Genomic DNA, 25,382 nt, shown 5'->3' on the forward strand with positions numbered 1-25,382 from the left:
AGCTCTGAATAATTTGTCATTGTAAATTATTAAAGATTGAAATAAGATTCGAATGCTCTAAGTATCAAGAAATCTTTAGCAACTTTAATGCGTTCTTCAAAATCTGTTTTTCTTGGATTCTTAATTGTAAAGCTAACTCCATATTCAAGGACAGTTGACCATGAAATGGCAAACAGGCATTATCACTCAAGTTGTCAGCTTCCTTGTACAATTCTAAAACTCTTCGAATCAATTGCTGCCTCCATCGTAAAACTGTTCGTTCGATTCCTTCATGTAGATGTTCTCCAGTGAGTGTTCTCTGCCAGTGTTTCCTAAATTCTTCTTCATTCATTGCAAGAATTCTAAGCAAGGTGAACACACTCCATGACAGGCCATTCTCCTCGGAACAACACAAGTCTTTTTCCAGTTGATTAGCTGCAATTATTTCCCTCTTCTTTCTGGAAACACCACTTATCTCTGGCATGACAACTGAGTAAACTAGATCCTGAGAGAAGGTAACAGCATTGTGCAAGTTCTTCGGTAAAATGAAACCATATTCTATCAGCAGTTTTCTGTTGTCATGAGGGCCATAGCTGATGAAAACTTGTTTGCCTTTCTTGTATTCTGTTAAAGTGTGTATTTCATACCTATTGTTTCTTTGGTTGAATCCAGCTCTGACCTACATTATAGAAAATGAGAGAAAAAAAGAAAAAAAGAAATACAAAATATATATAAATAAATGAAATTGTGAATTCCATTTTTATTGTATCACATGAAGGTGTAGTGGCCTCATAGTTAGTATGCTTGCCACTGGATCAAGGAGTCTGGGTTCAAGACCTGGCTGGGGACATTGTGTTGGGTTCTTGGGCAAGACACTTTACTCTCACAGTCCCTCTCTCCACCCAGGTGTATAAATGGGTACCGGCTAATTTAATGATGGGCGATAACCCTGTGATGGACTAGCATCCCATCAAAGGGGGAGTAGAGCTAATACTACTAGTCACATAAGCTACTGAAACTGGAAATAAGAGCCAGCGTGATGGGCCATTTGGCAAATGACCAAAGGAAAATATAAGGCTCAACTGTTCTTCAACTTAGTCAACTCGAGGAATCCCTATTCTTTTATATACCTCGAGACTATAAAAAAAGAGAGAGTTCTTTCTTACTGGGCTCTCCCTGTCTGTCATAGGGAATACCAATCCAATAACACATCTCACGTTTTGCCCTTGCAGATCAACAAAACCAATTTGCCTTAATAATTCTCACTTAATAAACTATCATGCTCTACCTCTTAAAATATCAAAAGTTCTCCTGATATATACCTCTGCTGTGTCAGTATGATTCAGCAAATCAAGCACTGGGGCAAGTGCATAAGCATTCTCTGTCTCTAATGTTCCCATGGCAACTGTTGATGTCACTACATGTACATGTACCTGGCCAGCTTTATACACGGACCTTGTGTTCACAACAAACCAAGCCCATCTGAACTCATCAAATGTCAGGTTGTCTAGAAATGTTTTCTCCAGTATACCGGTGGAGCTTTCAAGCAATCTTTTAAGCTCTTCATAAGATTCATGTACAGTATTGATCTGGGTTATGCACTGTTCGTGTAAACTTGAAGGCAAAGCGTTAAGTTCTTCCTCATTGAAAAAAGCTGGAGTATTAAAAGACCTAGGCAGTGCACTGATATAAGGATGCCAAAATGAGCTTTTTCCTCGATGCTTTTCATATAAAATAAAAACGCATAGCATCAGCAAAGGTTTGAGTGATAGTTTTGCCAACTGCTTTCCAATGTCACTCTGTCTTACTGTTTTTGCAGTGATCAACATTTCTTCTGGTACAGAAATCACTAAATCACCACTGCTAAGCTTCCTGCAAGTCATCAAGCCTCTTCCTGTTGCTGGAAAATAGGCTGGCCGAAGTTTACCAAGAGAAATTCCGTTTCTTTTTGCCCATTTCAGAAGCGTGATACACTCGGCTTCATTGACTGTTCTACCATGTTCGCTGCAACAGATGCCGTTTCTCTTACGCTTACGTCTCCTACCCGTTCTACCTGATTTTGCCATCGATGAAATTGATGAAGAAGACTTCAAATATCTTACATAAATCGCAAAATTAACTTTTGAAGTGGAACTCACCATTTGTCCACCATGTTGAAATTTTCAGTCCGGAGTCTGGGTACCAAAAAATATCTTCCACGATGCATTGCAAGCCTCATGTTCAAACCAAAATAAATCATGGCGGCTAGTTTCCGCCTATGTTCTGTTTAGATCTTTTAAAGTTTAATACCAACGAGGGTTTGTAAAGCCAAGTATGTCCATCGATATTCAGAAGTGGAAGGCAGAGGCTCATGAAAATGCTGCAAAGACTGTGGCGAATATGCTTCAGGTAAGTGAAAAGATTCTACAGAGCTGTGACAGTCGATCTTCTACATGCTACAGTACATGCCTTTTTGGCTGCAGTCAGTCATAATTACAATGACAACCAAGAACTTCGAAAAAGAAGAAACATACAAATTGGATCAGATCTACCAATTACAACTCACGTAGGTGAACTTTTTGAACCCACAATTTCCTGAGAGGTCGACTAATTAGTGTATGAAACTGATTGCAGCGAAACACGAAAACACTGATTGAGCAGAGTTTACATGTTATTGAAAGGTGCAGCTGATGGATTGTGGCAGTCATAGCCAGCATGTGTAGCTGGAAATAAGAATGACCATCCTTTGTCATCAATACATGTACAGCTGTACCGTATGGTCAGGATGTACACTGTATAGTTCTTACCGAAGAATAACTTGACACAATGAAAATTCTTGGATTCTCATTCATTTTGTTTGTACTAAAACTATCAGCTGGTAGGTATACTGGGTTTTGTACACTGTAAATCCGTTTAATGGGCTCCTGCAAACAGCTCCACCCCGCTTAAGTTTACAGCTCACTGAAATGATAGGAAAGATAATGCTGAGGAGTGGTGTCATCATGGCTAAATAAATGTACTGTTGACTTTCTCAGCATCCTGACAGTCTGGATAAAGTGGAGCAATGGAGACGAAGATACATGAGGAATAAAGTTAGTTCTAAGTCTGCCTCAATTTCTATGAGTACTTAATCAAATGTAGAGGTGTGGCGGCTTATTGGTTAGCTCGCTGGACTCCATGTCCAGGGCCATTGCACTGTGTCCTGTCCTTCCCCTGCCCTCTCTCCCCCTCGCCCATTTTTTAACCTTACGGCTACTCCCTTGGCAAATTTTCTCTTGTTCCAACCCTCCACTGGTACCAAATCCAAGATGGCGGCCTAATACGAAGATGTGCACTTGCATGGCCAAAATGCACCTGAGTTGCAGGCTAGAGTGTTACTGGAACAGGCTGGTGTAGTATGGATGGGAACTAACTTAGGCATTCTCTCTGTTGTGTTTCCTGTTGGCTATGCTGTAGTAGTACATGTACTTTTGAGCAATACTGTGTTATTGATATTACTTTTAAGTCTAAACTAAAAAGCTAAATCCACTTTGCGCTATTGATAGAAAGAAGTAAATAATGAACAGCAGACAGTGATACTGTATTGTTGATTACAGGCATCAGCTGAAGCAAGGCTAAAGACTGCTGTTCAGTCCCAACTAGATGGTGTGAGGACAGGACTTCATCAGCTCGTTAGGTGAGACACGTGAACTGTACTAACTGTCAACTAAAGATATACAGTATATCTATTTAGTATAAACCTACTAGCGCTTGATCATGAATGCCGTTTTCTGATTGGCTACGTAACTCACTTTCTATTCTGTTGTAGATAGTAAGTAGCCTAGCTAGCAGTGTGCAGTTGTTATCAAAGTGATGGTGGATTCTTTGGGTTTTTGAAGTGTCTATGAAGAGGATTAAGTTTTGAACGACTAGTAGATTTATATGAAAACAATTAGATTATTTGCTCTCGATTTCTATGTGTGATAGTTGTAGTCTTTGGACAATTTTGCAACTAGTGCTTGTTTATTCCAAGTTGCATAAGAATAATCATATTGAAAATTAGTCTCTAAGGCCTGAATCTAAGTGTGTATTCCTTTGGGGTGATCTGGATCAGGATCAGTGATCCAAGATCTGTCTGGATCATGGTGCATCAAAGGAACCGATGAATCCACTTGGGTCATGGATTCATCAGTTCCTTCGATGCACCATGATCCAGACAGATCTTGGATCGCTGATCCTGATCCAGATCACCCCAAAGGAATGCACCCTAAATTGTAAATGCTAAATTGTATTGGTTAAAACATGCTAGACTGCATTTTGTATTATTCATATCTTAGTGTAGATATTTTAGTCTTCTCAATTTGTTATTTTGTGTTAGTCTGTGCCCCCTTATTAGTATTGCTTTCTCCCAGGCTACATGGTTTGACACTTAAGTAAAGTTTTAGAATAAAATAATTATAAATTATTATTATTACTATTGTTATTGTTGTTGTTGTTGTTGCTGTTGTTTTTGTTATTGTTATTATTATTATAAAATTATGTGATATCCTGACAATGCTGCAAAAGTCTTCACCGATCTTCGGGTGATCTCCAACAGTTGTCAGATGATCTTCGTGACTCAGTAGGAAATCTTTGGAAAGGTTCATGACTGTCAGAGGTGCTCGACGGGTAACATTTGTGAGCCTTTGGAAGGGTTCAGGCAATTTTCGAAAGTGTTTGGAAACCTTCTGAGGTATCTTCAGCTGTCAGGTGAACTTGGATCACCTTTGAAACATCTTGGATGAGTGGTGGTAGTCTTTGTTGTAATTTGCCATGGTGTTACACTTTTTTGCTTGTATTATGTATACTTGAACTGCAAGTTGCTCTTAGCCAATCACAACTGAGTAATTTTGGGTAAAGGGTATTATCAGAATGTAACCTTGGTCAGTTACTTATTCAGTAGGATACTCACTGTCAACTTATTGCGTGAATCATTATATTAAATTTAAAAGCTTTTTCTTTACATCATGGTATCATTTATATCTTTTTTATCTATTTATTAGAATTAATATTTATTTAATATTTATTTGTTTGTTTTCATTTTTCTCTTCTAGTGGCCTTCAGGAAATCAAAGAGATTAAACAAAGGTAACAAATTAGCAGTCATTATTATTTGATGTGTACATTAGCCAGACATACATGCATTGTGGTTCAGTTTTACCCTTGGTGTACACATGCAACTTGGTATTTTCTTTTGTTTTGATGTGTGGTACATATAACATATCATAATGTATATGAAACAAAAGAAAATGCTAAATTGTATTGGGTAATATGAAACCTTATAATCCATCAAACATTTTCGCTCACACGTGTTTCGTCGAAACGTGTCATGTGACTGAATATTCCCCAACCAAAACTGGGGAATATCCAAGGATTTAAATTTTCACAATTTTCAAAACTGCCTATGTTGTGAAAAAATGTTTGAAGGATAATAAACACAATAGCCTCCATTTAGCATGAGAATATGCTCCGATAATTGTCCTTGGACATTATCTGTTCCTTAAAGCTCACAGTTTTCCTCAAGCAACACTCTTGCAGGGCTCGAAATTAACTTTTTCGTTCGAGAGCCAGCTGGCGACTAACAGAAAAATTTTGGTCGCCAGATCGTAAATTTTGGTCGCCAACTTATTTTATAAATAACTTACACAAGAACACAATTTTGTACGTTACTTTGCATGCAAGAAAAGGCACAATTGAAGAGTGAAAACAATTAGAAACAACATCAGTAACACTTAGTTATAAAGCTACCGTTGTTCTCAGGTGATATATCTCTGGTCTGAAGGTGACGGTTGTCTCCATAGTCATTTTATTTTTAAATGAAGCGAAGCATAAAACGTTTTAAGCCCCTGGTTTTCATTGTGAGACAAACACGGGTCCTTGCGTATTTTCCCTTTGCTACTTCTTCGAAATGCCGTTACGTGTTTTTTTTGGACTTGCTTTCCTCGAAGGATTCAAAGTTTGGATTAACCTTTCAGCTGAATCTTCATTCCCCGCACGTAAAAACTCACGTAATTCCTTCAACTGATTGGTGTCTGCCGCCATTTTCGCGGCAAATGAAAAGCACATGATGTTGAAGTGCACCTGTGATCGCAGTTTCGGAAGACGCCGCTGAAACAATATGGCGTGCCGTGAACGCAGTGTTGACGTGTCGAAATACATTCAATTTTTTCGATTATCTTGTAATATTCAGACATTATTTTACTGGGAACGGAAAGGTGAGTTGTATACTAGCTACCATATCCAATTGACTTCCTAATATAAAGATTTAAAAACAAAAGTTGTGTCATGGTTTTCTTTAGTTATCGGACAAAACGCGAGTCGCCAGCTGGCGACCAGTTCTGAAAATTTAGTCGCCAATGCTCAATTTCTGGTCGCAAATTTGGCGACCAGTGAGTCGCAATTTCGAGCCCTGTCTTGGAAAACTGTGCGCTTCTTAGAACAGATAATGTCCGCCGACAAATATCCAAGCATAATCGTTCTCGTGCCAAATGGAGGCTATTGCTTTTATAACATCATATGTAGAACTTACGCTTTGTACTTGTATAATAATATACAAGTTTATCACCCTTCTGGGACTCTCTAATTCTGTTGGTGCCGTGTAACCACATTGAACGAAGCCACCGGATAATAACTGACCAGTCCAAAGGTTTAAGAACAAAGAATACCTGGAAAATTCATTACAACCTTCAAGTGTAAATTTGATGTTAAAATAAATAAATTTCATTCCGTCTTGAAATATTAAAAATAACATAAAAATCACAGGAGGATTTTTTTAAATACATTATTCTTAAACCATCAAGATTAGCTGTACAAGTTTTGACTATATTCATTGGTGAAAACATATATTTAGTTTAAAAGGAGGGTTTCATGATTGGGTGCATGTCTCTACATCAGAATACTCTTGTTCGCTTCTTATCAATGTTATCGCTTAATTTTTTTAAGATCAAAATTCTCAGAAGATTTCAGTGGATTTTACCAATGCTGTTGACCGCTGAATTTAGTGTTGACTCATACAATTTGTTTTCTATGGTTGGTGATATTATGGCTATTTGCCTGGGAAATTAGGTAACTAGCTTATGATTGGTTCATACTTGTAATGAAAAACTGGGCCTGTGCCAAAAAACATGCCCTGGCTAACAATAATACAAACATGTGCCAAACTGCAAAACCCTCCCTTTAAAATAGAACTATATAAAGTTAAGTTAATTTGAAAGCTTTTTTTTTGTATGCCCCACTGAACCATTTTAATGTTTACTTCTTATTAATTACTTGTACTGAAGAGAATGCCGTGCTTAGTTTTCTTAGTTATTTATCAGTCACTGCATGCTACATGTACTAATAGTGATCACAATTTTTTCTGCTATTAAATTGGTTTTTGACGACCATGATTGTATTACGTTGTTTTAAGCATGTACGAGGTTGACTCAATGTGCAAGAATGTGAAATATTTGGCAGACAAATTACAAGAGGTCAGAGCTTGTCAAGGTAACCAAAGCCAGGTATGTTACATGGCCACAATGAGAATAATAATAATTATTGTAATATTTATTTATAATTAAAGAATTAAAAACAAAAATTAAATACTAATGGGGCCAAGCATTAAAACTTGAGAGTCAAATAATTACTGTATAATGAAATTTACAGTTGTAACATAACAAGATTAAACATCCAAACTGGCTGGAGGTGAACCAGTTCTGATCAGTGGTTACAAACATACAGTTGTGGCATAGGAAGTGAACTTAAGTTTACCATAAAAAGAACTCTAGCTACAGTTAGTGGTGGTTAGAACGGGACTTGAACCCTCCAATTCTGGCACCCTGACCACTCGGCAAGGCTGCCTTTTCCAAATCAGGACCATAATTTACCTAATATTATGTTCACCATTATATAGATGATAAAATTTGTTTTCAAGTAACATTAGCACTATGCACTGCACTAGTTGTTATACAATGTATCTTGGAAAGTTGGATAGATAGATGGATAGATAGATGGATAGATAGATGGATAGATAGATGGATAGATAGATGGCTCTACAGATTATTTGAAGGCCAGCAGTAATTTTGAGCTATTTGAAAATCAGAAATTATACCAGTGTTACTATACTGACTTTTATGTGACTTACTTGTATATGAGCATCTTTCTAATTAAAATTTTATAAATGTGAGTTGAAAAGAACAAGTAAACAGAAATTTGAATTGATTTACATGTAATTTTTATATTGATAAATTTATAATTATATGATGCTCCCTCATCATAGGCCTGCAATGCATGCAGAGAGCTTTATTATGCTCCCTCATCATTGGCCTGCAATGCATGCAGAGAGCCTTATGGTCCCTCATCATAGGCCTGCAATGCGTGCAGAGAGCTTTATTATGTTCCCTCATTATAGGCCTGCAATGCGTGCAGAGAGCCTTATGGTCCCTCATCATAGGCCTGCAATGCGTGCAGAGAGCCTTATTGTCCCTCATTATAGGCCTGCAATGCATGCAGAGAGCTTTACTGAAGGGGTGAGTGTAAAACCATGCTAAGTGACGATTTGGGTGAAAAAAAAAATTTTCGCGAAAGGGCTTGAATTTTTGCATGTGGTCTTCAATGTAATAGAAAAACGCGGCCCTGTATTTTTGTCGCTGGTTTTTGCTTCGTTTATAAAGACGCCGCTAGGAAAACCGCAAAAATACTTGGCTTTTCCTAGCCATGTCTTTAGGAGTTTATTTGTTGAACAGCAAACAGGCAGACTGTTTATAGTGTATGAAGTCAAAATCAAATCTCACAGCATATATAGAACGGAAATCTGGGAACAGATTGTTTATGTCGGGTATTGTGATGTGAGCACAACATGTGAATCGATCGAGAGTCAAACGAAATTCATTGAACAAAAAAGAGATGTGCCGCATTAGAGCTCTGTCAACTAATATCTTAAGCATTGTTTTAAAGTACCTTGTATGTCTGCCTGGTGGTTGAGAGGCATCATAAAGTCTCGATAAACCCGTAAGTCATCAGCACGTTTTAAAGAATCAAAATGTGTTCTGAAACTTCGAAGGCAGCTGATATACCGTAATCGTGTTATCGGCGTTTGAGCCAGGCAGCAAAGTCCAAGAGCAGTTCTTGCCCAAGAAAAATACCCTCTGATGAGTCGTGGCCCATTTGCCAAGCGTTGCTAGCGTCAAAGTTTGGAAAGCGAGAACTGGTTTTAGACTTATAAAATTTGTCTTGTATTGACCGCCATGTTTTCCTGCGCACGAGGTGTAAAGACCCTTCCCGGCATGCATTGCGATCACATTCTGCGGACGTTTCTCGAACTGGTAACTAGATTGTTTAAACATAAGAATGGCCAACAAGTAGCGATCGATTGTAACATAGATCTGCGATCCAGGTTGCATTGATTTTATTTCAAATTGGCATGATTTGTAGTGTTTTGAGCTTCTGGGATCAGCGGACATGCAGATGTATGGAGACTCGTATGTTGTGGAGAAGGGTTAATCTGTTAATCTGTCAGCCCTATTTATAGCATGTTTTCACGTGAAATCAACATCATTGAGCTTATAAGTTGCGTGAAATTACCATTTTGCTGTTTTCTAAGTGAAACTAGCATCCTTGCCGTCAAGCGTTAACGTGAAATCAACATTTTAACCTATTTAGACCTGAAATTAACATCATTGAGCTTATGCGCTGCGTGAAATTGACATTTTGTTGGTTTCTAAGTGAAATCAACCTCCTTGCCGTCACGCGTTAACGTCAAATCAACATTTTAACCTATTTAGACCTGAAATCAGCATCATCGAGCTTATGCGCTGCGTGAAATTGACATTTTGTTGGTTTCTAAGAGAAATCAACCTCCTTGCTGTCACGCGTTAACGTCAAATCAACATTTTAACCTATTTAGACCTGAAATCAACATCATTGAGCTTATGCGTTGCGTGAAATTGACATTTTGCTCGTTTCTTAGAGAAATCAACCTCCTTGCTGTCATGCGTTAACGTGAAATCAACATTTAAACCTTTTTTGACCTAAAATCAACATTTTTGAGCTTATACGTTGCGTGAAATTGACATTTTGCTGCTTTCTAAGCGAAATCAAAGTCCTTGTAGACGTGGCAGGCCGATCCTTTGTTATGATAAACCGAGGCGAGCCTTCGACTTATAACAAAGGCTGGGCTTGGCTATTATAACAAAGGATCGGCTCTGTTTATCATAACAAAGGCCCGGCTTCGTTTATTTGAAGACCTCGGCAGGAAAAGGGCGCTAGGTATTTTAATCAAAAGTGAACTTTGTCGAAAATGCTTCAAATTTCGCATGCAGTTTTGTTTAAGTATGTTTAACAATGTCCCATAGTTTTTCCGCTAAGCTTTGCTTCGTTTTCGAGATGTTGCGTATGCAGAAAAACCACTCGGTTTTCCTAGCGGCGTCTTTATAAATGAAGCGAAAACCAGCGACAAAAATACAAGACCATGTTTTTCTATTACATTGAAGACCACATGCAAGAATTCAAGCCCTTTCGCGAAAAATTTTTTTTTCAGCCAAATCGTCACTTAGCATGGTTTTGCACTCACCCCTTCAATTATTTATTATTATTTTGTGCATATATTTTATGTTGCAGTTATCAAAAGCTTTTGAACATCTAAACCTCATCTTCACGGTTCCTGAAAGTGTGAAGAAAACAGAAGCATTGATCAATGAAGGGAAACTTCTCCTTGCTCACAAATGGTAAGGAAAACCTTGCCCTAAAATAATTTATAGTATGGGGAAAGTAGGATGTTGTCACTTAAAGATATACATGAGTACAGTTGTGTAGGGTAAGGGGAACAAAATGGTTACTGAGTCATACATTGGATTTTTAAGTTATTATTAAAAATTGTCTCAGTGCAAGGAGAGATGTCCTTTGTCTCTCTCTTGCCAGCAGTACCTCGTACTAACTGACTTTTATCAACTGAGATTTAATAAGTTCCTCTTTGAGTTATGGTCCAGGTCACGAAGTGTGCAAACTACATGTAAAATACTTCAAATGGAAAAGTGAGGCCAAGAAGACAAGAAAAAATATTTTTGGCACTGATATGGTCTGCTAAATTTGACCATTCACAGAGTGCTTTTAAAAAAAATAAGTAATAGCAAACAGCGTTAAGAGCAGAGCTCAGTCTAATGAGAAAGAGTCGAATAACAAATTAAAGTGGCAAATAACAAAATGTCTAAGAACAAAGTGGAGTCTTACACCATGTAACTGATTCTGTTGGTTAGTGTGTCACTTAAAGTCGCTGAAAACTCCTTCCTTAAGCTTGGAATATTATAACATATTTGTACTTCTGAGTTGCCACAATATTACAAATTACTTGTCGTATTACTTAAGTCCAAAGTAAAGCTCAAGGTAATAATTTTACATGATATAACGTACATGCTGATCACTTTCATCCAACAAAGTGGAGAGTTTCTTCAACATACCCCAGTATGTCCTTTCAAGAAAAACATGATAATTTATTATTTTCAGCCAGGCTGAACTAGTTAGTAACTATTAATCTTGAGCTTTGTGAAAATATAGTTTATCAGACTTGGAGGCTACTAGAGATGAACTACTGTTTGAAGTTCACAAGATGGCACGGGAAGAGGAAGGCCCCAAACTGGACAAAACAGTTACGTAGTTTATCATTTGTCTCATCACAGATCTGTCAAGTTCAAATTATTATTGAGCTTTGTCTCTGGTTGTCTGATGGCTGGATAACATTATCCACTGGATGAATTGCTATCCAGTGGATAAGTATTACTCAAACTGCACTAACCACTGGATAGTGATTTATCCAGTGGATAGCGTTATCCGCCTGTCAAAAAACCGAGGCATGATCTACATTCAAAATACTTACTAAATAAATAAATAAATTTGTTTATTAATAGACCTGTTTTTCTCTTTTCTAGCCATTGTACCAATACTTCGAGCCAGTCAAGAAATTATCGGTGAGTTACTGACATCTCAATAAATAATAATCATTATGATAAAATTAATGTTAATTACTCAGTTTATTGTAATTAACAAACTACTTGGCAGGAATTTTTTTTTCAAGTATAACTATAATTTTTTTATACAAGTACATAATTATGTTGCTTTGTACTCTTACTTCTTTGTATTTGTTTTGGCTGGGACATTAAATTTTAATTTGTGACCAGATATGTTACAATCTTTGATATTTAAAATATTGACTTGTAGCTTGAACTGCAGACGAGTGTACTCTGTGCAGTGTATTAAAAACAAATGTTTCAATTTATATATGTGATCATTGTAGAGTGGTCACTTCTCTGCCTTAACAGATTCTTTGTCCTACAGGACTCCCTTGGTAAACAGTGTTGGGTGGTGTTAGGGCGAGTGCTCAGTACAGTGCGTAGCGACCCCGCCCAGCTGGTGACGGCTCTCAGAATAGTTGAAAGGGAGACCAGGTGTGTTTGGAAAGATGTTTACTTTAGTTAATTTCTTGTTTTAAGCTATTATTTACAACTATATTTATTTACTATTTTGTTTCTGTAGGTTATTTTAAAACTAGTAAGGTATTTAAAGGTACCAGTTGTACAAATTGTATTATACACAGCGACATTGCGCCATATTGGATCACAATTGAAAATTTGAAATATCAGTTGCCAGTAACTGTCAGTTTTATATAAACATTTTACATGTATATGGTTACATGTACTGTACACTGTGGGAGTTCAAACAATGACCTGAAGGTTAATGCACTGATAAATTATGAAACACAGATGAGTACATATAAAATAAATACCACTACCGGTCAGCTGTTAAGGGATAAGAATTCCAGGAAGCACAAGTCATGTAAACTGCAATTACTGGACTAGTGTCCCATGGAGTCGTGGAGTAGATAAGGTCGGATGTAGCAGTATTTCAAATCACTTCAATTTATGTTGCAACCAGGATGGGCTCCACAGTTTCCATGGTTTACGAAAGTGTGACTTAAACTCTATATAATATGTAGTCATGTGATTATTAAGAGTGTCTTGCTCCAGTGTCTCATGATCAAACTGTACAATACACTGACTATTAGTCCATGAACACCCTTATTGTAAGTGGCTCCTTTTGCCAATTTGGATTATACTTTTCTTGTCTATATATATTTCCTTGCTAACAAAAAAGGACGCGATGGTTAAGTGAAATTGTGAGGTGTAACATTTTCGCATGATAGTGAAGGCAAGTTCGTTTTGGCACACCTTTTAAACTGTCTCCTGATTGTGCTGTTGCAGAGCTGACAAAAGGGCACAGGACAAAGAGGAAAGCATGGGATTTTCTGTTCCAGGGCGACCCAAGAAGTGGAAAGAAAGGACATTCAAAGTTCTTGAGGAGTCAGTCAGTAACAGGTAATATGAAGATCATGAAAGTTCTTCAAACTTCCTAGACCCTAATACTGTAACGGTATTTGGACAACTCAGTTAACATAAATATTTTCTGATTTTGTTTCTTCTTTTTTCTCTTGAGTTGTAGTTTCGATTGAGATCTATCAAACAATCAAGACAGTGTCTGACCATAATTTTCCAAACATCTCAAAGTTTTTAACCACTCGATAGAAACAGGGTACATGTTTTCTATTTCTTAAGGAATTGTTATATTTTGTGCGTTGATTTTCAGGTTTGAGAGTCTTGACATGGAACTACAGAACAGACTCGATGACAAAATGTGGCTGGTGAAACATCTTGAACGTACAAGACTGTTGGTTCTCGATGACTTGATTGTTGTCAAGGTATCGCTAAGTAATAATATTATTTGAATGGTGACAATCTTTGGGATCATGAAAAGCTAAACATTGACAGCTACATACAGATCACTGTGTTTTAAATCCTTTTGTCATTCTAGAACCTGTGCCAGGCTTGTTTTCCTCCAAATTACGACATATTTGATCGCTACGTCAAGATGTACCACAAGGCTTTATCAGTTATGGTAAGAAGTACTGTTTTTGTTTGTACGTCTTGTTAACCGAGTTCTCAGTCCGTAACTGTAATCAAGTTACGCACCGAGAAAAAACGAGGATCTGTAACTTACAGTACGGACCAAGAAGACGAGGTTAGTAAGATATTTATTATAATTATCTCTTCTGTGCACATGTCTGTCGATTTCTATTCAGGCGGAACGGCTTCAAATTTCTGACGCACGTCAAAAGTAAAAGGAGTCAATTTGAAATCGTTGTTAAGTCGTTAGCACATTTTAATGCATACTTACAATAAAAGTTAAGAACACTTCGCTATAAATTACGAAACATTTTGGCAACAAAAACAGCTTTACATTTTAGTGGGCCGTACAGTAGAATACGGCTCGCTAAATTGACCAATCACAGCTGGTGTAGTGCATTTTGTAACTGAGAGATAACTGAAGTATTGAAGAATCGATGGTCAAGTTCTTTTATGCAAGTTATGGACAGAGTTTCCGGCAGGGTCCACAAACTTTTGAAAAAGAAGGAGAGCAATATTTATTATGATAATTAATGATAGCCCTTCAAAACTGAGCTGGCTCCATTCTTGGTAAACACATGCTTAAAAGTTGAGTACCATATAAATTACTAGGTATGTTTACTCTTTTTGCGCACATACAAGCTTTTTGTGTTTTGTTCTAAATTGTAGCTGGAGAAATTTGTTCTTGAAGAGAGACTTGATTCCAATGAGTGTATCAGTTTGTTGACGTGGATCAGGGAGTACAAGTGAGTGGCAACTGACCAGTGCAACACAAACTGATGAAAGAAACTTTTATTAGATTGAATAGTATGGTTACTAGATTTGCCGCATCTCTTTCAATATGATTATGTATATCGATTGTGAGCAGTGTTCTCTTGATTTACATGAACCATTTATTTCAACTCAGTCACGGTATTTTGAGTTATTTTGTCCAGGTACAAACTTGCCTTTAAATTGAAGGAAAACTGAAAATAATTGTTTACTAAGATAGAAAAACATCAAAGAGGTGATAATAAACCGTAAAGGAACAAGAATGGTTGAGGATGGAGAAGATTAACACGGATTACAAACGACGAACTTGAGAAATTTAGGCTAAGCTTTTGAAGATGCAAAAACCACGACGAAGCTCCAGTTCTGAAAGTAGTCTGAAAGCAGTCGGATGATCTCTGTTGATGTCATTGAACTCACATTGTGTCTCATTAGCATACAACCCAAGCAGAAGCTGCTTCCCCATTAAACTGCCTTTGCTTTGTTTTGTCCATCAGGGGTACAGATCTTATGATGCATCCCGACCTTCAGATCGATGTGGGATTCCTGGGTCCTCTACTGTCAACCAAAGTTGAACAGGAGTTACTAGACACGTAATCATACCTTTTGATGTAGTTACTTCTTTAGCTTAATACATAGATCACCTGACTTAACTGGTGAGCTTAGCTGATAGGGTGCCAGTTTACAAACAAGGAGGTCAGAAGTTGCAACACTAGTCAAGTTATGATAATCATGTTTGGAGCTTTTTCATGTGATGTGGATGGTAGTTCTTAAGTAACTATATAAACAATAGCCTCCAGGTGGCGAGAAAATATGCTCGGATATTTGTCCGTGGACATTGTCTGCTCCCAGAAGCGAACAGTTTTCCGAGAGCGTAGCTCGAGGAAATTTGTGAGCTTCGAGGAACAGGTAATGTCCAAGGACAAATATCCGAGCATATTTTCGCCCCAAATGGAGGCCATTGCGTTTATTATTCTTCAAATCTTTTTCGCAACGCGCACAGTTTTGAAAATTGGGGAATATTCTTGGATATTCCCCAGTTTCAGCTGGGGAATATTCGGTCACGTGACGCGTTTAGACCAATCGCGCGCGAGCGAAAATATTTGATGGATTATAAGACACGATATACTACAGTGCAGCCAGTTTGACCCCCCTCTCCTAAAATAAATAATAACAACAACAGCAATAAAAACACACAAACAAACAGATTGAAACAAAATAAGTTGTAAATAGATTGCGTGGATTCTTCAATGGCATTCGTCTGTTTGCAAAAAGGTAACCATTGAGTGTTCTTTAAAATGCTACTTAATGTTTTGGGTAGTTTTGTCAATATTCTATGTTATTTGCTTTTGTGATGTACAGAATTAATCAAATAATAATCAAAGTAGTTTGTTGAGCCAGCCCAAGGTTGAAAAACGAATATGGTTTTGTGATACACCATTCCAAACTGGAGACCGGCTCTAATCACTGAGAAATCCTCTGGCATTGAGTTAGTGAGAAGTCTACATGTACTTTAACCAACTGACATAAGAGACATAAGGTGCATTTTTAAAGGAATAGAACTTAGTACAGTTTGGTTCTGATCCCTGTATGACGCCGTCCTCAAGGAATACTCCTTTGTTTTGTTGGCAGTTACCTAACAACCACTAAAAACAACATGATGGAGTGGATGAGTAAGATAGCAGAAACAGATTTAAAGGTGAGAGTACGTGCAAACCCTTACGCGATCTTCTCTTAGCATCACGGCCAAGACGGCGGTTAGTAAAGAGCCCAGTAGGCCATCCACAGGTGGTAGAGTTGTCCTAGAAAAGTCCTCAAATAGTCCATGGATGAAACGGAACTGATGTCTTTTTGAACTGTGGTTTAACTTTTGGTTTCAAAGTAGAGGATTTCACAAAATGCATCCGGCGACAACAGTTTTAGCAGAAACTCGCCATTTCTGTCATGCGGTTTATTTGCTATTAACAATTACATTTATTTGGAAACTCGAAATTTCTATCGCAAGAAGTCGACAAAGGTGTAGCTCTAGTCAACTATCACGCATAGGAATCGAGAGCGCAATAATCTAATTGTTCTTAACTAGTATGAATCTACAAGTCATTTAAAACTTAAAACAACAATTCTCCCCATGGCTGCTTCGAAAAGAAAACGAAGTGGCCGCCATTTTGTTAACAATCGCACACTGCTAGGTTACTCACTACGTGGAACAGAATAGATAGCTAGTAGCCAATCAGAGAACGGCATTTGTGTTAGAACGACAGTAGATTTATGCCTACTGGAGATAGACTCTGCCCTGATGAAGTGACGGCTTGGCAGCTGATTTGCTAATTCTGTATTGTTTGTGTTTCCTTTACTCAAGCACCTGCTTCGTTTTATTCATTCCATCTCTCATACTCACTATACAGTGTCAAAGTGTCCCTCTAACTATCGATAATTATGTAGTTTGTAACCCATTGCGTTGTTTTTGTTATTTTATTTTTCTCAGGACTGGAACAGCGAAGCTCCGCCGGAAACAGACCTGGAAGGCTTCTACAATACCTCACTTCCTGTCTTCCTCTTTAAAATGACCGATCAGAATGTAAGATATGATGTTCCGTACGTTTCTCTTGACAAACAAAGATATGCTGTGTTAAAAGCTTAATCTTGAAATGATATTCTGCCTATGAGATGGTTGCAGATATACCAGATTGCGCAGTAAGATTGCATTTAGCGAGAACCATGTAATACATTGTACATTCATCTAAAGCTCACATGATAGTGCGTGTCTTGAAATGCAAGCTTGCCTGAACTATCATTTTTGATACAACCAGCTTGTCTTCGTAGTCTTGAGTCATTAGTAGATCAAACACACGTGTAGAATCATTGAAAACGAGTAAATTATAGATGTTAATGCCTCCTCGCTTGTTTGAACGTTTTCTGTTTTCTTCATCGATGTCAAATGACTTTGTTGTTTTCATTTCTCTCAGCTTCAAGTTGCTGCCAAGGCTGGAGAAGAAATCAAACTACAGGTAAGCTTTAAAGCTTAGCTTGAAGCTCAAGTACATCTTGCTTCTGCCTACCTTTGTCGTAAATCTGATATAGAGAAGTCTTCAATGATTTTACTTACTTTGTGACTGAAGCACAATTTATTCGTTTCTCAAGGCCGTCATTCTTAACGTAATTCATCCTAAACTACCCTCATTCAATTATTCCACCCAAGTACACGAGTAGTGCGAGCTTTCGAAATTTTAAAAGGAAGTTTTCAACGTCGCTAAAAAAATGATACAAAATATCTTGTAACCTGTTACCTGCTGTTATGTTGTTTGCAAGTAGACTTCGACATGAATGATATGATCCTTTACTTTTAATGCTATTTCCACACACATAAATGTTAGCATTAATTTTAAGTTGTGTTTAGAAGTAGCCGAAGGGCAAACGCACTGTATAGGTAATCAAACTCACAGTATTGTGCGCTTTTCTCCGTCTCACGATAATCTCACCGTTTGTGTTTGCCTGCTAAACAGATTCTGGATATTTGCCTTGAATCCATGCAGGGATTCCAAAGAGAGTATAGAAGTAAGTTTATGAACAGTAACAACGGACAAATTTGTCGCAAAATTTATGCTGTGGTGCTATTGCGCTATTCCAAAATTAGCGTCTTTCCTCTGCATTTTTGTTGTTGTTGTTGTTGTTTTTTTTTGGGGGGGGGGGGAGGGGAGGGGAGGGGTAAAGTCATCTCTTCATTTAGCGAATAGTAGATACTTCAAATCGTAGTTCATGAATTAAAAGACAAAGGTACTTAAAGGTGGTTTCCATAATTTTTTAACACTCTCCTCGCGGCCTCGTGACTTTCATTAGCGGTTCCACCCTGAAACAAAATTTTTTAACACTCTCCTCGCGGCCTCGTGACTTTCATTAGTGGTTCCACCCTGAAACAAACAGAACAAAGCACTCGCGTGCCTAATCCCGCTAGCTACTTACACAAGCAATTGCTGAACTCGTGTTATTTTTGTCGTGGAACTTGTTGCACTCACTGTGAATCTCGTTCAGAGGGATATCTTGTGCTGGGTGACAGTGTATCGAATAACAGAGGCGTAAACGGGGAAGGGGGAACGCAACAAAGAAGGTGAGGGAGGTTTTCTCTCTCCCAGTATCCCTCTTTTCATCCGTGCTGTTCTCAGTCTCTACGCAGGTTAGTACTCTTTCGACAGCGATGACAACAAAGAGAAACAATTTTCCAAGTAACTTAATGTTATTCAAGGCTGTGTTGGGCGCTTACCTGTGAAGACAATACGTTGTCTCTACTGATTAAGTTGACAATTCAAAACCAGATAAGTTACAAGATGATTATTTTATTTGTTTAGGTGCTATCAGAGGTTATAAAAGCAAACACTTTGAGGACAGAATGCAGCCGTTCAGATTTGTGGAATACATGGTAGGTTTTGCTAGGCTCAATCCCTCTTCTCTGTCATACAATCGGTAAAGTGGGTCATGGGACTTTGCACTCCGCGCGTACTTCTTACCCGCGGTAGATTACAGCTGGTAATTTCTATCAAGCAGCTAGGGAGATGGTGCAAGATGCATCTGGTGCGCCTGTCGGAGTGATTGTGCCGTTTGCGATTGAACAATAAGAATCAGCGATTCTTTAGTGAAGTGTCTTGAAATTCCTACAAAAAAAAAAGCCAGGTTTTGAGCCCATTTAATGCTCACTTCTCGTCCTCTTTGTTAGGTGGCAATTGTTAACAACTGCAAGGCATGTATGGACTTTACAGAGCAACTCAAGGTACATGTATCGCACAAGTGATTGCATTTTTTTTTTTTTTTTTTACAATGAAAAGAGGTTTACTTAAAGCGGTTTTCTGATCACTAACGCGGCAGCCTAATAGTAAGCCTGGTAGTCAAGCTTTTGTCGGGGTCAGTATGTTGTGTTTTTGGGCCAGGTCAGTTACCTCTCGCCTTCGACTCAAGCCCCTTCGCCCCTCCCTCCTCTCCCACCCTTCGGGGTGGGGGAGGCTTCTTGTGGGGAGGGAGGAGCCTGCAATAGACTCCGCGTGTCACGCGTGGAAGACATCATCACTTCTCTTAAGTTGACTGAATGAGCCAGGTAAATTTGAAGACAGTCCCTTACCAACTTGACATTGGTGTTTGTATTCTGTAGGAGAGACTGTTGGCTGAACTGGGTCGAGCTGCTTTTGGTGAAGATAAACAGCGGTCATTTAAGAGTGTTGTCGACTGCTTTGAAAAGATAGGACAAGAGAGGTTTGTCGAAATTTGAATTTCGATGTACTGAAAGATTCGTGTGGCGGTTCTTTATTTTAAGCGATAAGGCTAGGCTAAGCAGGATATATTTTAAGTCTGATCTCAGCCAAACTCTATGACTAATTGACAGTTCAGAGAGCTTTGAAAGTTATCGGTCCATCATGGCACAATCAGTATCTTAGTAACCTCGGAACGAAACGTGCGGGCTCACGCCAGACTCTTAGAGAGAATTTGCCATCGGGTGGTGTTTGTTCTGTCGACTTTTTATCAGCAAAGCTGCTTTTGCCTTTTAGTGCTGGATACCTCTTAGAGGAAGTTTTTATGGATCTGGAGCCATACTTCAGCCAAATCATGACTCCCGCTTGGTAAGCTGTTTTTCTAGACAGTGTATTTTATTTTAAAATAATTTCTAGTCTTTGTTCGTTTTATTTCAACGCTTGTGATAAGCTATCTCTAGGGCTGGTCTGCAATCTGGTCACTTAATAGGTCACACAATCTGGTCACGCAATATTTACTCTGTCACGAACGTTGTCTTAACTGAGTAGCCACTTCCGTTCACCGGCCGTAAGCCTTGTCGGAGAGGATTGCGTGACGAGCCCAAGATTGTGTATGAAGAACTAGAGGCTAGTCACAAATATGAGCCGAGTGGCTTTGTAGTTGGGCAGAAAATCTACCTATACACAAGCATGTTGTTTAAACGGAACAGCAAATCTCAGAACGAAATTTCGTAACAGGCAGCATGAAACCGTTTTGGCTGTGGCACTAGACAATGCAGTCTTTGTGCAACATGTCACGCAATGAATTTTCACTTCTGCAACACAAGTTGCTTGCCACATTTCTCAGTGTAACACCGACTAGGCCAATCCTGACATAGTTTTGCTGTACAGACATTTTTATTTCAGAGTGTTTTATCCTGATACTACTCACGTTTTCGTGCAACTTGTAATGTAGTCAAATTACTATGAAGGTAGCACGAAAAATAAAGCTCAGTACATCTGCGCTTTAGCGCTCAAAAAGTCAGCCTTCCTTATCCAGCATCCTTTTAAAATTACCTCCCCATCTTCAAGGTTGTTGTTATAACCTATGTACATATTCTTGCACCGGTTTTCGTACAAGTAACACAACCTCACAAAACTCCTCATTTCGTTGTTAGGGTTCCAAGTCCTGAGGCAGTGGACACAATCATTGTGACGGTAGAGGATTATTACAGTGATTTTCTGCACATGAAAGACAGGTAGAACTATATTTGTGTTGTTTTGTTTGTGAAGATCATTTTACGCAGTGGCGATTAAACTACGATTATTATATTCCATCGTTCTTTCCGTTGTATCATCGAGTGAGAAGCGAAAAAGAAATCCCAAGGGAGCAATGTATGTGCAAATACTGGAGGATGAGACATGCTGCCATTTTCCCTTCTTTTGTTGTTTGTCTTTGTTTGTCACTTCTCGCTTTACGAAGGAAAAGAGCTACTTCTCGTTCTCTACAATAGGGCCTGGAAACAAATTCTCTTGGACAAGATAGCTCGCTTGCGGGCTTTCTACAATGCAGATGGTTTAAGAATTTTTTGGTTGGATAACAGATCAAGAAGTCCCAGCCCAATTTTCGTTTGGTTCGTCGTTTTCTGCCTTAGTCTAAGGCACTTCTCTCACACAGCGCCTTTCTCCACTACCATTCCATCCAGGGAGAGTTTAATCTCGTTCCCAGATCTGGCACTGCTTGACACTTGGCCGGGGTGATCTGCGCTCAAGATAAGGGGAAGCTGTTAGTAATGCTATTTGCTACAAAACCTGTTTTTAGCACCGTTGCTCGTGAGCTGTCAGGCTGCTTTTATCTACAGGAATGGAATTAACTTTTACCTGTTTATTTTGGACACAAGAAAAAAATCATGGAACACAATCCCTCGTTTTCAAATCCGGTTTTGTTTGCAATTTGTTTTAAATTGCAAGGGAAGCTAACAAGAAAATCAACTGGCTAATTTAGCCCTCCTGCTCAAACTTTAATTTCAATATGGGTAGAATCTGATTTATGTGCCATTTCAAGATGTAAAATTATGTAATAGTTATATAAATGAGCCCCAATAAAGAATTGTAATAATTGTTAAGTCAACTAGTACAAAGTTGTCATTTTGTTCGTTGTTGTCTTTCAGGTTTTTTGATTTCCTCATGGAACAAGCTTTAAAGAAAGTACTTTTGGAATATGTCCGGGCTATGTTGAACAAGTACGTTCTCAATTTTCGATGGTGTCTTACTTCATGAGGCTTTTGATAGACCTTAACTTATTTAACAGTTAGATTATGAGTTCGAGATTTCTACGAGAAACCTAGAGCCAATAATCTAATTGTTTTAGTAGAATTCTAACTGAAATTTGCTTCAATTGACGGTTATAATTCATTTCTGGTCTTAGTATTAAACTTCACGCTTTTGAGAATTCGCGCGGACTGAGATGTGAATTTGACATTTGCAGTTGTGTACGCGAGCTTAAAAAAAATTTCGAGTGTTTTTAATTTAAAAGAACCGTAAATGCCCTCCTTTTATTATCCTCAGGAATTTGATTATCCATTTGTTTCTAAATGTTCTTTCAAAACTTCGGAGAAACGAGGAAACGTTGCAATTTTGTCGGCCACAGTAAACCACTGCACTCTAATGGCTGATAGCGTGCAATGGCTCAGCCAATCAGATTACAGCATTTGCATTTAGTACACTAGTAGAATTCTACTAATTGCGGTTATTTTTCATTGTTCGTGAGAACTGTACGGGCCTATAGTTATTGCTTGAACAGAGCTTTTTGGTCGCTGGGATAAACTTTCGAGACTGTGAAGCAAATAAAAAGAGAAAAAAGACAGCAACAAGAACATCAACACAGCGAAAACTAGAATGTTCAAAATATCATACACATGCACACACGGAAGAAGTTGATTTGGACGTTTTCTCTTACAATTATTGATGCCACATGTAAGCCGTTTGTCAATGAGTAATTTTACATATTTGTAGCTGAACACAAACGGTCTTTATAGAGCGTGTTCACGGCGGCCTTGTGTGAAATGTTTTCATAAGAAAAGAACTCATTTCCCAAATGAATGAAATTTTATTTTCTGGAAACACTAGCATGGCTTGCCTGGACGTTCCATAGCTGGCTAACTTATATGATATATATTTTTTCTGTTTTCCTTGCCAGACGAATAGCGTTCAAGGATTACGAGGGAAGAAGAGATGCTGCCAAGAAGATCACGGAGGAATCCAAAAAGATCGAGAAACTCTTTAAAAAATTAGCAAAAGCGAGCTTAGAACCTGAAACTCAATGTTCAGTGTTGCCCACACTTGCAGAGGTCATCAAACTCCGTGACACATCCATGATGGCGCTTGAAGTCTCTGTAAGTAGCGAAACTTGTCACAGATTAGCTTCCTTGGCAGACGCTTTTTGGGCTCATCCCGCAATCTTTCTCCCGTATGAACGTAGTTCATGGCCAGGGAGATTGTGTTACGGGCCCAAAGAGCGTTTGCGTGGGAGGTTAGTCACAGATGAGCTTCTGCGAAATGAGAAATGAACTAACTGTGACCAAAAAAATGTTCTCTTTCCGCCTTTTGTTTTGCATGTTGAGCGCCCTTGAATGTTATGTATGTTTTTGTTTCCGGTTTTGTTTGCTTTTTCGTTTTAATTCATTTCAGCTTTCAAAACTTCACTTGCCTTCGCGTGAGCTTGTTTAGAAGACGTGACAGTTTATTTTAGAAATAGTGAGGTGGCGTATTTTCTTAGTAACACTCGTACACGACGGTACATTATTTTAAAGTGTATGTATGACCGTGCCTATGATTGTGCCTGTCTGAAAAGTTTGAAGGAGGCTTCGTGTAAGTAATGCCCGAATTGTCACTTATATCCTCAGGGAATTGCTAATAAGTACCCAGACTTCAAATCGGATCACGCTCTGGCTTTGCTGTTGATGCGGGGAGATATGACAAGGGCGGAAGCCAGACAGGTAATTATCTTTACCTTTACTTAAAGAATTCAGTGATGCAAGGGACCGCAAACGAAAATGCTGCTGGTAGACGTAGGATCTGTGAAAGATCTAGTCAGCCAAAAATAGAAACATAACAATGAAGCAAGGCTGATTACTACGGAGAAAGGTTAACGGGACAACGACATGATAGAGTCCAAATTGAAGGCCAAAAATTGCAACCGTGGTACAGCTTTTTCGACCTGGTTGGGTTTCGTCGGCACAGTGTAGCAGCAAAAAATAGAACAACAGGCTTGTGACGTGTACTGATTGCCTATCAAATGCACGTGGTAATGACCTCAGATGAAACTCAAATCTAAATGTTTGCGGATTGGTCAATGTCACATGCAAAACGTGTGACCCCGAACAAAAAGCAAAATCCAAAATATAATGTCGTTGTCGTGATAAGGAGACTGCAGACAGACAAAAACTGTCCCGCAGAAAATACATGGCTAAACCATGTTAAACATGAACACCATATTACCGAATACCACCGTTATTTCCTTGAGTCTTTTGTTCTCATTCTCACTTCTTGCAATGCTGGGAAGGGCAGTCGTGGTGGTGGGAGTATTGAACCCACTGAGTTCATCATTGTTACTGCTATGGTTTCCTTTCTTCTACATTATAAATCATTATGAATTATTTCCAAACTAATGATAGTAATTTAATTAATGGATTAGCATAATTTTTTGTAACATATCATTAGTGAATAATCATTAATAAATAAGTTATAATTATTAATCTGTTCATAACAATTAATAGATAATTACATCAAAACGACGTGTATTGTTTACCCACAATTATGCTTATTATGTACGTTACTGTCAGTATTTCCTCATTTTGTTTTCCTGTTAGTTAATCATGGAGACTCCCCTGGAAGGAAGACAAGATCCCCCGGCTGATGAGCCCAGTACATTTTTCAGTCAGATTATTGTGCCACCATCTCTGCTGGACAAACTGGAGACAGTGATGAAGAAGAAATAATTAAAATTAACTGCAGGAATGTCTTTGTTAGTCCTCAGTTAATTTCCAAAACAACTTCAAGTTGAATAGTCCACTTTTATGGTTTCGTCATTGAAGTATATTTAGCCTTGTACCTAAATCTCTTTTCTGTCTGTCTGTCATGTACAGGAAAAACCCACTTTGTTTTAGTTTTAGGTAGTTGTAGTAGTTTAGCTTAGCTTTGTGTCTAAATCTCTCTTTTCTGTCTGTCTGTCTGTCTGTCCATCGTCATTAAGAAAGAGCCCAATAATCTAATAAGAATGTATTAAAATATGTAAACTGTCAATGAAAATAAAATCAAGTAATACTATATTCATGGTAATAGTAAACTGTTATGTTTACGTGGGTAAGCCGAGAGATGCTCTTCAACAGAAAAAAATAAACAAGCCAAAAAAAAATAAAATAAAATAAAATAACTGAGAGAGCTTTCTATCAAATCTTAAAGACTGAAAGTCCAGTCAAGGCATACTGAACTCTGTC

At 38.2% G+C, this 25,382-nt stretch overlaps 2 protein-coding genes across 2 annotated transcripts; one reads left to right on the forward strand and one right to left on the reverse strand.

Moving 5' to 3' along the window:
- Window positions 1-62: 62 nt before the first annotated feature.
- On the reverse strand, window positions 63-2,195 carry LOC110055408 (SET domain-containing protein 4-like). Its single transcript, XM_020761795.2, has 2 exons — window positions 1,302-2,195; window positions 63-658 (listed from the first exon to the last, which is right to left on the reverse strand). Exons 1-2 carry the CDS (start codon window positions 2,118-2,120, stop codon window positions 65-67), a joined length of 1,413 nt encoding a protein of 470 aa, XP_020617454.1. The 5' UTR covers window positions 2,121-2,195; the 3' UTR covers window positions 63-64.
- An 8-nt stretch (window positions 2,196-2,203) lies between these two features.
- On the forward strand, window positions 2,204-25,214 carry LOC110055423 (exocyst complex component 3-like). Its single transcript, XM_089271625.1, has 27 exons — window positions 2,204-2,367; window positions 2,994-3,050; window positions 3,555-3,634; window positions 5,031-5,063; window positions 7,384-7,474; window positions 10,572-10,678; window positions 11,505-11,595; window positions 11,876-11,914; window positions 12,282-12,391; window positions 13,205-13,318; window positions 13,587-13,698; window positions 13,812-13,895; window positions 14,573-14,649; window positions 15,169-15,264; window positions 16,304-16,370; window positions 17,157-17,249; window positions 17,638-17,679; window positions 18,175-18,226; window positions 19,015-19,085; window positions 19,380-19,433; window positions 19,809-19,909; window positions 20,203-20,274; window positions 21,063-21,143; window positions 22,056-22,127; window positions 23,084-23,279; window positions 23,790-23,882; window positions 24,756-25,214. The coding sequence occupies exons 1-27, from the start codon at window positions 2,293-2,295 to the stop codon at window positions 24,882-24,884; spliced, it is 2,289 nt and encodes a 762-aa protein (XP_089127751.1). The 5' UTR covers window positions 2,204-2,292; the 3' UTR covers window positions 24,885-25,214.
- The last annotated feature ends 168 nt before the right edge of the window (window positions 25,215-25,382 follow it).

Source organism: Orbicella faveolata, unplaced genomic scaffold, assembly GCF_042242905.1.
Source record: "Orbicella faveolata isolate gen_17 unplaced genomic scaffold, um_ofav_v1 contig_34, whole genome shotgun sequence".
Taxonomy (NCBI): domain Eukaryota; kingdom Metazoa; phylum Cnidaria; class Anthozoa; order Scleractinia; family Merulinidae; genus Orbicella; species Orbicella faveolata.